Source organism: Apodemus sylvaticus, chromosome 10 (assembly GCF_947179515.1).
Source record: "Apodemus sylvaticus chromosome 10, mApoSyl1.1, whole genome shotgun sequence".
NCBI lineage: Eukaryota > Metazoa > Chordata > Mammalia > Rodentia > Muridae > Apodemus > Apodemus sylvaticus.
Window position 1 is genome coordinate 59,336,351 of NC_067481.1, and position 13,564 is coordinate 59,349,914.

At 42.4% G+C, this 13,564-nt stretch overlaps 1 protein-coding gene across 1 annotated transcript in view; it reads left to right on the forward strand.

Annotated features, from left to right (window-relative positions):
- Nucleotides 1-13,564, forward strand: part of Myocd (myocardin) — a 46,583-nt gene that overhangs the window by 23,065 nt on the left and 9,954 nt on the right. Inside the window, exons 5-7 of the mRNA XM_052197355.1 lie at nt 2,562-2,687; nt 6,250-6,536; nt 7,303-7,456. Of these exons, the coding sequence (XP_052053315.1) occupies nt 2,562-2,687; nt 6,250-6,536; nt 7,303-7,456 (567 nt within the window). The remainder of the gene's footprint in view (nt 1-2,561; nt 2,688-6,249; nt 6,537-7,302; nt 7,457-13,564) is intronic.

Below are 13,564 nucleotides of genomic sequence, written 5' to 3' on the forward strand. Positions count from 1 at the left end.
GCTCACACTGTCCTGATGCTCACACTGTTCTGATGCTCACATTTGGCCCCTGCCTACATTATATACTTCACATTTTCTCCCCTGAGATTCCTGGGCCTGCTGAGTAAGTACCACTGAAGCTGAGGACCACGAAATGAGTCCATTTAAACTCCATGAGTCTAAATGACTGGGTGAATTCCAGGATAAGAGGGAATGTCACTCTCTCCCAAATCCACGTGATGGCAACATAGGACCCCTAAGAGATGTCGGTAGGAGGGGAGAACGCAGAGTTGGGAAGGAGGAATCGTGACCCAGAAGTGCTTTCCACCCTGGTTTTACAACACTCTTCTCTAGAAAGAAGCTCTAGGCCACTCCCTTCTCTTTCAGAGACTTCAGTCTTCCTGTCCACCAGAAGACTGTTCCACAGACCCTGGAATAAAATAACTACTTTGGCTATCCTTTATCCAAACTGTTGGGGACCAGAAGTGTTTAGATTTAGAATATATTCTCATCTATTCATGATAATATGTCCTGAGGATAGGATCCACATCAAAACACAGAATTCACTTGTGTCTTATATATGCATACACACCCATAGCCTAAATATAATTTTATATAGTGATATATATATATATATATATATATATATATATATATATATATATATATATATATATATATATATTTGTCCATGAAGCTAAGTTCTGTGCTATGGCCTTTATGGCCTTTTCTTCTCATGGCTTCTTGTCAGCCTCAATAGGTTTCAATTTTTAAAGCAATTCAGATGTTGGAATATTGGATTATGAATGTTCAATTTGTATTTGAAATTATTTTCCTACTGGAAATTCCATCCAGATGAGGGGAAGTTGCAGTGATGTTTATTCGGGGCTGAGTTTCCTGAAACCATGATGGTTACTGGTCACTGTCATCCCTATCTCTACCCCATCACAGCACACTTAAGACTGCCAAGAAGGAGATGTGAAGTGGGAGGAGGAGGGAGGGTGAGAGCAGGCGTTCCTCCATGCTCTCCTCCTGCAGGAGTCCCTCATCAAAGCATCTCCCTTCCCCTGTACGCCCTGTGCTGAGCTTTGCACTCAGACATCTTTGATAACATCAAAAGGGCTATCAGACCACTTGCACATATTCTTCTGACAGCAAACTCCTTGGCTTCTGATTTAAGAATGGTTCTGAGGAAAAGACAAGTTCTTTTCTGCTTAACTGTAGAAGAGGGGGAAGAAGGGGCCAACTGCTGAAAATGCAGGGGCTGCTTTATGTCTTTTCTCTCAGCAACTGTGTCCGAAAGGCTAGAACACTGAGGCTCTGAGAGACAAGCAGCCCACAGGTTTGTGACAGATGCTGGGGTTCAGGGGAGAACCGAGAAGCTCAGTTCTGGCCCCTCAGGAGGGGTGTTAGCACCCCTGCTGTTTTGTTGAGTTAGAGTACAGGAATGTAAGAAAGGAAAAGAAGAGAATTATTCTTTTCATGGATCCCTAAGCAGACAGAAGCATACCTCTCATAAAGCCGTATGTGACCCTACACATGCAAATACATGGATCTAATACACATGTGTAAAACACACATATACATATCTTATTTCATTCCTGTATTCTGGCAGTTCTTATGCTTTTATATCTACTTTCTATATGTGTACATTGACATAAAGATGCATATTAACATGTATACACCGGGACACATGTACATAAGATGTACTCATACACACATAGATGTTTATATATCTATATCCTAATATGCATATATACCAGTGTGAACATGCATAAACACATATAGCCAACACATACATACACACATACATGTACATGTGTGAATATGCATGTATACACATATAATCAGCATATATGTACACATACATGTGTGCACATGCCTAGGAAGGTACTCATACTTATTACTGCAAATAAGTATGATCTACAAATATTTGTAGATCACTATGTATATTTATAGATCACTATATTCACAAAGACATGTACATGCATATATTCACAAACATGTGTGCATATGCATGCACAAATATATGGCCAACAAAGAGGCATGAATGTTTACAAATACACATGTATACACTCACACATATTACTACACTCTGACACTCATATTCATAATTCTATCCATATACACACATGCACACATTTAGACACTCCTACTCCAATGAGAAACATGTAGTTCTCCTTTTACACATACATTTGCACACCTCCATAGGCATTATTCCTGCTTATGCAGACATGCCCTTCCCCCATTTTGCTTGTTCTCCTATTTTCTCAGAACTTCTGCAACCACTCTCCTTTCTTTCTCAATCTCATTATTATGTAGAGCTCCCCTTTAGGGTGACCAGATGTCCCAATTTGCCCAGATCAAACCAGGAGTACATTCCATCTTCTAGAATTGGTATTGACATTTTCCCTTTATCTCTCAGAGGTATCCTTGAAGTGGGGGACATACTAGGATGTCCTCCTATAGGGAGCACCTGATATTCCCAGGACAGGAAGCTGGGGCAAACGCAGAAGGGCATCAGCTGAGTGATGCAGCAGCCCTGTTCTTGTGCCTTGGTAACACTACAATTTGGATTTCAGGATCTCGTTCCTGGCTCAGAAAGTGACAAGAATGATGCAGCCTCCCAGCCAAACAACCAGTCAGACTCTGGGAAGCAGGTTCTCGGCCCTCTCAGCACCCCGATTCCTGTGCATACTGCTGTAAAGGTATGGACTAGTCTAGCTCCCAACCTCTACCGAGGGCAGGCTCCCTAAAGCCTAGCTTTGCAAGGCAGTTCTGTGGACATGGGGAGACTTATATGGAACCAGATGCAGGTTCAGACAACTAGAAAAGTCACAAAGTGGCATATGCCATTGATGCATGTACGCACAGTCCTGGGGGAGCCTGTCTGTACTGGGAATAGAGCTCAGTCAGTATCTCAGTGGCTTGGAGTTTATGAGCCAGACAAGGTGGTATATTCTTGCGATCCTAGTACTCAGAAGGGAAAATCTCAGTGAGTTCATGGTTAGCCTGGGCTACTCAATAGAAAATAAAACATGAAGATTTCTTAGGTTCACCCTGAAGAAAGATACAGCTGACTGCAATGCACATGAGATTTGTAAGGATTGTAAAACACATCCAGAGCAGTAAGAACATCACCTCATCTTCTATAGTCTAGCTGGACTTTCAGACCATTGTGAACCATCACAGTGTCTTGTGCAAGTATGAAAGATGTGCAGAGGTTTGGACAGATATCCCTCTAGAACTATTGGAGTTTTCAAGAAGCACACGAAAATAGTCTTAATGTGGGTAGTCCTTAGGGAGGTGCAAAGTTAAAACCCAATGAGATAACCTTTCCTGTGCACCAGACTAGCATCCATCAAAACCAGGGCAACAACAAATGTCTACAAAGATGTAAGAAAGCTGGAATCCCCACCCACGGCAGGCCTGAATGTGCTGCTGTGGAAAGGTTTGTTATTTCCTCAGTGACTTAAGTATAGATTTACCACATGGTCCAGCCACTGCTATACACCTAGAAGAACTAAAAATTCTTCATGGAATCTTCACAGAAACACTATTTGCCATATTTGCAAGGTTGAACCAACCCAAATGCACACCAACTGATGGGTGAATGAAGTGATGGTGGAGCCAGGCCACTGAATATTATTCAGTCATGAAAAAGGGATGCCATATTGACACCTGCCATAAAAATGATGCTATATTGACATTGCCCCAAGATGAACTAACCTTGAAAACATCATGTCAAGCACGAGAGGACAGACACAGAATGTGCTCAATGTGGTTTCATGTATATAGATGTCCAAAACACATTCAACGGGGTTTCGTGGATACAAATGTCCAAGATAAATGTCCTAATTTAACAAGATTGGGAGTTGTAAAGAGGGGAGAGTGTGGAGCGATTGCTTAGTGGCAAGGCATGCATTTGGGAGCAGTGGGGTTTTATGGGACTGGACAGAAGATGATGTTCACACAAAAGTGTGAGTGTATAAAAATGTTCCTCGCAATTTACATCAAAAATAAAAGGGGCTCCCCTGCCTAGCAAGGGAATGAAGGTTAGGTTCTAATGTCCCTCCCTCCCTCAATAGTGATGCGACCACTGTCCTGTACCCCCAACATTCAAACTTCCCCAGATGGAACCAGCTTTGAAAGTAAGGCTGTTGTAGGTGGCAGCAAGCTGAAGGGAAAGGAGGCAGGAGGTTGCATAGGTGGTTAGGAGACCTGGATGCTGTGATGGAGAGCTATCTCCTGCAGTTTAGTAAAGGTGTGTGTGTGTGTGTGTGTGTGTGTGTGTGTGTGTGAGCAGATTTGAATCAGTGCTGCATTCAGAAGTCTTGGAGTTTCTAGCCATACGGTACTACTCCCCCTTCCTCTTTCCGGTTGATGAGTCCTGCAGCCTGGGATTTGAACGCCACAGTGGATCTATCCCTGGTCCGCCCTTAGGAAAATGCATGTGTGCATCTTCTGTGTCCTGTGAGTGTAAAGAGAAAAAATTGCAAATAGGGAACAAGCATCTCCTATGCTCACAGAAAGAGTGAGACGGCACAGGTGTGTTATGTCAATAACATTAGTTACACACTATCTTCTGGAATGTTCCCAGTGCCTGTGCTAAGACAATATAGAGGAACAAAAGCATCTTCAGCACCGTTGAGCCAGCAGCAGGCTTTACCCATCAAAGCAAGCCTTGACTGGATGAGGCCTGAGCAGCAGCTAAGTTGGGAGGTCACCAGACCCTGCAGAGACTCGCCCAAAAGTATGATTAATTAACCAGAAAGCCAATTGATTAACAGTACAGTGAAATAAAGCCACCACACTCACAGAAATATCCCCAATCATTATTCATTAGTCTCAGAGAGGAAGACTCAGAAAACAAAGGTGCCCGCAGCTTACAAGGTGCCTGAGTCAGGAAAGAAGGAATGTTGCAGACTCCCTGGAGGTCACACTCAAATGTGCTTCTTGTAATTGACTTCTGGAGGCTGCTCCAGAGACTGTGCCTGCCAGCTATTCAGGAGCTCCCTCTTCTGTACAATGATGGTACTACACTTTCCTTACAACTTGCGGCCCATGCTCTTCCTTTGAACCACCTTCCATAAAATCTGTTTTGACTACTCCATGACAATAGACTTATTGCTTCTTAATACATGAGGGTCCTTTGATTCCCAGAGAAGGTTATGCATAGAATTATCCCTCAAAAAGACCCTTTTTACTAGAAAACACTCCCTGTGTGTGTGTGTGTGTGTGTGTGTGTGTGTAAGTATACCACAACACATGCATGTATGCCACAGCATATGTGTGGGGCTGGAAGACAACTAGTGGAACTCAAATCTTTACTCAAGGCTTGGCAGCTAGTGCTTTTATTTCTTAAGCCTGCTCCTACGATGACCTTTTTATGTTCTTTATAATGAACATTAAGATACAAACTAATATTTTCTTCATCTTATATGTGATGAAGCTTATATATAGTAAACTTATATTAATATTCAAACATTTCTCGTAAGTCCCAAGGTTGTACCCTTACTCCCTCTGCACCATACTGTGTGCAGTTGATAGTGTCTGGTGTGTGACTCCTGGAAAAGGTGTGGTGGGTGGGTAGCCCTCCTCATAGTAAAGGATTAGTATTTCAGAAGGTGTGGCTTCCTGCCAGATATGGGTGTTGAAAGTGAAGGAAGGCAAGTCTACAGGTGTATTTCAGCTTGAGAACCACATTCTGGGTCTGCAGACATGATGTTAATTTCATCTAAGCTCACATCATTAGCAAGTCAACTTTCCATGTGTTTAACTTGAAGTGCTTCCATACACTCTCAGGAGTGACCCCTGCACACACCAGAATGCTAAGCTATCTATAGCTTTACATAGGCTATTGAAATGTACATTTTCACTGAACTCCTACTCCATGAATGCTCCAAGAGCCCTGTAAGGTGTAAGGTGCCCATGTGGCATGAGCATGGTGATTTGTCAAATCTGTTCACCTGATACATGAACACTATTGAGAACTATGCACCATGCCTTACTGCATTCCCAGAATTTGAGGAAAAACCTTCTTTAAAAAAAAAAAAGATTTATTTATTATATATGTAAATACACACCAGAAGAGGGCATCAGATCTCACTATGAATGGTTGTGAGCCACCATGTGGTTGCTGGGATTTGAACTCAGGACCTTTGGAAGAGCAGTCAGTGCTCTTAACCGCTAAGCCACCTCTCTAGCCCCCGAGAAAAAACCTTCTAACCATCACTTACAACATAGGCCATGTTTCTGTTCTCTTTGCAGTCCAAGTCTTTGGGTGATAGTAAGAACCGTCACAAAAAACCCAAAGACCCCAAACCAAAGGTGAAGAAGCTCAAATACCATCAGTACATCCCCCCAGACCAGAAGGCAGAGAAGTCCCCCCCACCCATGGACTCTGCCTACGCCCGGCTGCTCCAGCAACAGCAGCTATTCCTGCAGCTACAGATTCTCAGCCAGCAGCAGCAACAGCAGCAGCAGCAACAACAACAGCAGCAGCAGCAGCAGCAGCAGCGGTTCAGCTACCCTGGGATGCACCAAACACACGTGAAGTGAGTACCTCCAGCTGAGGTAGGGGCTTCCGGACAGAGGTAGAGGATGCCGTCTCTGTCTAAGGCCTGTGGTATCAGATGCTTGGGACCAGTACATCCTGTATTACATCATGTCCTTCTCTGACATGTTTGGCCTATGACTCCTTTTCAAAAGCATGCATACATTGTCAGGACCATAGGGCTAGGAGGAAGCAAATAAATCAAGGTTCTTTAGTGGAAAGGGAAACTCTTAGTGCTTCCAAATTAAACTGTGGAATGTCCAAGAATGCAGAATTGATTTTTCTGGCAGTTTGAGGTCACTACTAAAGAGCTATGTTACTTTTGAGACTGGCCCCTGAGCCCAGGCTGTGCGCCTGTATTGCCAGGTCCTATTCATATTCTTCATGGTCAACATCCTCACCCACATAGTTAACCCAAGGATTGTTTCACCTGACTTCGCCCCACCCCCCAATTATATCTAAAGCTGAGCATGGTTGAGATCCATACACCATGCTCAGACCTCTCGGGAACATTGCCTCAGCTAGGTCATGTGTGGACCTGCATGCTTCCCTGTGCCCTAGACTCCAGCATGCCTGTCAGTGTCCTGGGAATGAAGCTGGGAATTTTCTGCATGTGCTGTCTACATGATCGGTTCCCCTCTCCCAGCCTCTTCTACTGATTTGTTACCTCACTCACTGACCACAGAGGTGATTCCTTTGTGACTTGTCCCAAGCTCCACCCACACAGGTCTGACTGTCTTATACTGTAAGCTCCTTTTGTTTTTCAGAGAACCAAATGAACAGATGACCAGAAATACGAATTCTTCCTCAACACCATTGAGCAATACTCCTCTATCCCCTGTCAAAAATAGCATTTCTGGACAAACTGGTGTCTCCTCTCTCAAGCCAGGCCCGCTTCCACCAAACCTGGATGATCTCAAGGTATACAATTTGACCTGATTTTTTTCTTGAGTAAAATGTAGAAGTGGGAGACGGCATGGGAAAGACCAATGGGTGTTAGAGAATTTGTGGTGCAATAACTAAACTCAAACCTTCCGGTCCTGCCTCAGCCTCCCCAGGCTGTTAGAGCGATCTGCTCTTTTCTGCTGCACCTGAGATTTCTCATTAGCAGAAATGAGTTACAAAGAAGAAACAGTCAGAATAGAGCTTAGCACAGAGGAGAGGTGTGCAACTTATAAAGCTTCCAGAATGTTCTAAAGGAATGGTCAATTTTAAGATGAATCTTTGGCTATCTCTGGTGAAACGGGGAAACAGAGCCCCCGCAGGGATTGCTCTTCATGTTGTTCAGAACAGTTGCTATTGCTGACATGGCTACAGTTCTTCCTAACGTTTTTACATTTTAAAATCACCTTTCCATTAGGAAGTGCAGAGTATGCTGGTGGAAGCTGAGTGGTTTGAGTTCTTTTATCCAATTGTATCTTGCTCCTCACTGAATAAGAAACCATGGTAGCCACCCTCTGTCCACAATACAATTTAAAACAATTTCCTCTTACATTCCCAAATCTGAGGACTTCTGCCCTGATAGCACAGCTTATTAGATGGAACACGCATGCTAGAGATTGACTACAGATCACAGAGCACATGGACCTATAGTTCCTCAAATGACACTAGGTTTCTAGTTGAACCTGGTATGTTCCAAAGCACTCCTCAAGATCGACATGTTCCCCTTCTGTCCGGTATCCATATGGAGACAGAGCAGGAGAGACACAGTCTCTGCAGCATATGAACCTTATCCACACGCTCATCAGATTGCCAGGGATGACACTTGTTTGTCTGGTTCCCACACTACCTACTGCTCTCCTAAGTCATATTGTAATCCTGCATCCGCAATAATCTTCATAGATCTCACTGAGCCAGTCCTTGCCATTTCTCCATCACCAGTCTTCATTATTACCCTCACTTCCACCCCCAGTCCTTAATTTTATTTTTGTGGGCTAGAGAATAGTAGTGATTCCAAATGGAGACTATCCCAATGGCCGCCAAGAGCCAATAAGACAATTCTGATATCAAAGGTTCCTCTATTTCTTTTACAGTTCCCGCTAGGCTTGTGTTTTTTTCTGACACCTACACACCTATGTGAAGATGCTAGATTTATAAAAAATACCCTTTGGAGCCATGAGGTCAGCCCCTCTGTCCCCCAAGTCATAAATCCACAGAGCTAAAAGATGTCATCTTATCTTGAAAGCATTACACTAAATGAGCCAGCAGCAATGGCTCAGATAACTGATGAATTTGTCTTAACTCCCTTGAATAGGCACAGAGCCAGAATGCAAGTTATCAGGACCCAGAAGGACCATAGGAAGGACTACTTCCATGGCTGGAAAGCCCCAGAGAAAACACAATCTAGAACTTCTAGTGCCATTAAGCAGAGGAGAGTTCCCAAAAGTGGTTCCCTCTGTGTGCCCAAGACCAGAATCATTGATTGGTGGCAATCACATAATTAGGACAGGTCAAGAACATGGTGGTCTTAGTGACAGTAGCTAGAAGTTTTGTTTTTTTTTTTAATACTTCTTGTATTTAAATGTATATTTAAATACAATGTATATTCCTATCTGGTTAGGTCAATCTTATCATCCAAGTTTTTAAAAATTAAAAATTAAAAGCCAGAGTCTTGAAGAGATTCAATGGCAAGCAAGTTAGTCAATTTATAAATGATGAATGGGCTTTAGTTGAAGTGACTGATAGCAAAGGCTTTGCCATTGCTGTGAAAGATTAGAAGGGAAAAATGAAGGCTGAAGGGAGGAAACTTGACCGGATGAGACCACTCACTTGGTGTGTGAGAAGACATGTCCCTGAGTCCTGGGAAAGTTATACCAAGGGCAGAATCGCAGGGTTGAAGAAGGATCAGAGACGGGCTCATGCAGGATGGGAATGCTGACTACCAACCAAGACCAAACCTAGCCCATTTCTAGGAGAGGAAACACATTAACCTCACTCAGGTCAGCTGTGTGCTGCAGGGCATGGGGTCAGGAACCAGAATCCCTGGCAAAGCGAGCAAAGCTGACACTAGCAAAGTGAATGAGATCGTGGGAGAGAAACACCAATGAGTGGGAAGAAGTGGGAGGAGGCAGGACAGGGACTAAAGGTACACTGGCCTCTGTGGAAGGATGGAATGGGGATTTAGGAAGGTGGGAAGGTGATACAGTATAGCTGGTGGTTCTCCGGTAAATGTTTCACAGTGTAAAAGTCAAGAGCACCGAGAGGAGTTGGGTTTCTCCTTACAGAGTTACCAGGACTGGGGAGATAGCCCTGTGGAGAAAGTGCTTGCCACAGAACCATGGGGACCAGAGTTTGATCCCCAGGACCACCAGCACCCCAGCAGTGAGGCAGACACAGGGATCTCTGGTGCCCTCTGGCCAGCAAGTCTAACTCAGTTGTGTGATCTCCAGGAAAATGACAGACCCTGTCTTAGAAAGGGGGAAGACAGACAGACACACAAGAAAAAAAACCCTGAGGTTGCTTCTGGCGTGGCGCGCGCGCGCGCGCGCACGCGCGCACACACACACACACACACACAGAGAGAGAGAGAGAGACGGACAGACAGACAGACAGACCGACAGAGAGAAGTTTTTCATAAAGAACATTGATTTTAAAATCTAATTTCTAAATAAATTGAATGTGAGGGAGAGTGGGGGAAAGAACCAAGAATTTCAAAAACTTGGAAAAGTATTTGATGAAAATTAAGAAACTGTCCATTCTAAGGTGAGGTAGATAGTGCTATTGTTAATGTGTTTAAGAGCTCCTTTATTTTGAAGGCAGATACAAAGCTGTTTACTAATTAAATCATATAATTGGCCTCAAAACAATTTAAGAGAAGTAGAAAAGGAAGAAAGATCAGCATCAGTTGACAATTACTGAGGTTGTTTGATGATATATGAGTTCCTTGTGCTTTTCTATCTCCTTTTGAGTATGTTAGAATTCTTCCATAATAATTGATCTTAAAGCTACCAATAATTAGACCACCATTGAGTGCAGAGGAGACAGATGCACAAGCCTTCATCTCAAGCAAGCCCACATGGCCAAATGATCTGACATTTTAAGGGAACTGAACTCAACAAGTATTCATTTTATTTTAGACTGTGATCTGCATTATTTAATAATGTAGCCTAAATTATTCGGTGCAAGAACAGATTCTAAAAATAAGTGTAGAACTCATTAATTTTAAGTAACTCAAAATTAAAACAATAATGAGTTGCTATCTTGCACTTTTTCAAACCAGGAAATTTGAAAGGAAAAAAAAAATTGTCCAGCAAGACTCTGAGGAGAAGCAGCACACTGGCCGCCAGTGAGAGTGGCTGCGGAGCTTTCTCAGAGCTCCTCGTGGTTGGAAAGTGACATTTTAAAGTTGAAATGCGATCACATATAGCAATGTAAATGGCATTTTAATAGACAAGAGGCAGAGAAAACATGACGTTATGTTTCTCCCAGCCTGAAATGCATGTGAACACATCTTGCTTGACAACAACTACTTTTAAAAAATTATGCTGCCCATAAATGTCTGACATGCTTTCCTTAGCACACCATGAATATTTTCCATAACTTTTAATATTCAATGAAAGTTATATTCTTAATAACAGCAAATCACCCTATCGCCTAGCTAGCATTCCACTCCTGGACATGGAACTTGCTGCCAAATGTTTTGCTATTCAGAATAGGATATCAGTGGACTGTACGTACATCTACTATCTTCTCTGATCATTTCTCTCAGATAACTATGCACCCATTAAATTTCTGGTTTAAAATACACTAATTTTTTTAAGCCAGGTGTGGTGGTGCTTACCTTTAGTCCTAGCACACAGGAGGCAGAAGCAGGAAGATCTAAATGAGTTGAAAGTAAGCCTGGTCTAAATTGAGTACCAGGGCAGCCAGAGCTACACAGAGAAACACTGTCTCAAATAAAACAAACACCCCCCCCCAAAAAAAACACCAAAAATCCTTACCACATTAATATTCTTTAATGATCTTGAAGGATATGGCCAGATTTCTCTCTCCTGAACAATCTGCTGTAGAGTCATATGTTAAAGCGGCTCCACTGCAAAGTGAACTTGCCCACAGGTGTCCCAGTGCACATTAAGAGGCAGCCCCCAGCTCGGTGATGCAGGAGAAGAGAGAGTACACATCTCATCAGCTTGCAGACATTGTTGGGCTGCTGTTTGCAGAGACCTTAAACAGGAGGACAGTTAAGTCCCCCAGTTCACTTATTGTAAGTTTATCTCACTGACGCTTTGCTCGCACTCAAACCCTCCAACTCATTTACCTGTTATTGGGTGAATCAAAACATACCTTTTATTTTAATTGCATTACTCCTTACAATACTAATGGCCATGCACATGTATTATGAGACTTTTAAAAACTGTGTTTTGTTAATAAAGAGCTGGGTCAGATGCAGTGCCTATTTTTTCTCAGCTTTTTGTTGTTGTTAAGTGTTGCTTGCTTTCATTTGTTTTATATGTATGAGTGTTTCACCCTCGTGTGTACATGTGTTCCATGTGGTGGTTTTGGACTGCCATGTGGGTGCTGGGAATCAAATCTGGGTCCTCTGCAAAAGCAACGTGTGCTCTAACATGTAGAGCCACTCTTCCATCCCCCTCCCCTTATAACGATAGGCACACTTGATGTGTTCTCATTTTGGCAACTTATTCTTTCTCCTGCCGTGGATCTCCTTCCAGGGGTTGCTATTAGAATTTGCGTTTTTGTTTGCTTTTTGATTTTGGTTTAAATTTTGGTTATGGATATTTTTATGATTAATTCATTTGCTTTTTATGTTCAAAAGCTCTGTCCCAACAGAAAGTTTTCCCTATGTATTCTTCTGTTTTATAGAATCATTGGATCTTAGGCATTTAATATGCTTCCTGCCTTAATCTAGGAGTGATATGTCTACATGGACAATTTAGTAAATTCAATAAAGAATACACTAGCAAGCATTCTAGCATATGTTCACTTGATAATTTTATAAGCAAACATAAGTTTAAATGTATTCACACATTATTTAATTTATTTAAAATAGTATCTTAAATGTTCTTTCAGTTAACAATAAACTATACACAATTATTCTTCACACAAGGTCAAAAAACTTTCATAGCTTTAATTTTAGTGGAACTTTGGTACCTCATCATTTGTAATAATTTTTATTTAACCAGTTCTCATGCTTGTATATATTTCATAGTTTACAACTTGTGGACATTATAAAAATGTGGCACTTAATTAACTACATGTGTATCAATATAATAATAATGGCCTTATATTGCAAACCATTTTTCAGGCACTATGCCCTTGCAAAAATGTATAAGTCAGGGACAATAACCCACTTCAAAGAGAGCCTGGAGGAGAAAGAAGCTAAGACCAGGAATGGTCTGGTTTTACCAACAAGTATTTTCTTCAATATGCCATTTCTACCCACCCTGTCATGAAAATTAATGGACCAAACATATACCTACCATACCATGGTAGGTATGTCTTTAATCCCAACACTGAGGAGGTGGGACCAGAGGACTGAGAGTCAGAGGCCAGCCAGACAAAATGAAAACAAAACTCAAACCCCAGAGGCTGAGGAATTGGAGGGTAACTCAAGAGTAGACAAGTAGTCTACCATGTGCAAGCCCTGGGTTCCATCTCCTGAACAGATACATATTTGCATATACATGTGCATAATCTTCCCCATGTCTCTCTTCCTCATATAAAGTCTTATTCTCAAAGTCTGGTATCAGATCAGTGGCATACATGTCTCTCTCTGGGACTGGTATAAATGGAAGATCCTGGTCCCCATCCCAGACCTACTGAACTCCAGAAAGGTCCGCAATCTGTGTTTTCTATCAAGCCCTTCAGTGAGCAGGTATATGTTTAGATCTGGGGATGAGCCCGAGGTAGAAGAAGCCAGAACGCCTGGTAATTGTTTTGGATTACTGTTAGACTTGTGTATCTAAACCGAGGAAGACACCATTCTCCCGCAGACATCAAGCAGGCTGAGATGGGTTTGGAGAGCTGTGGGTTAGGTGACTTGACCATTAGGTTAAGAAAAGCATTCCCTTG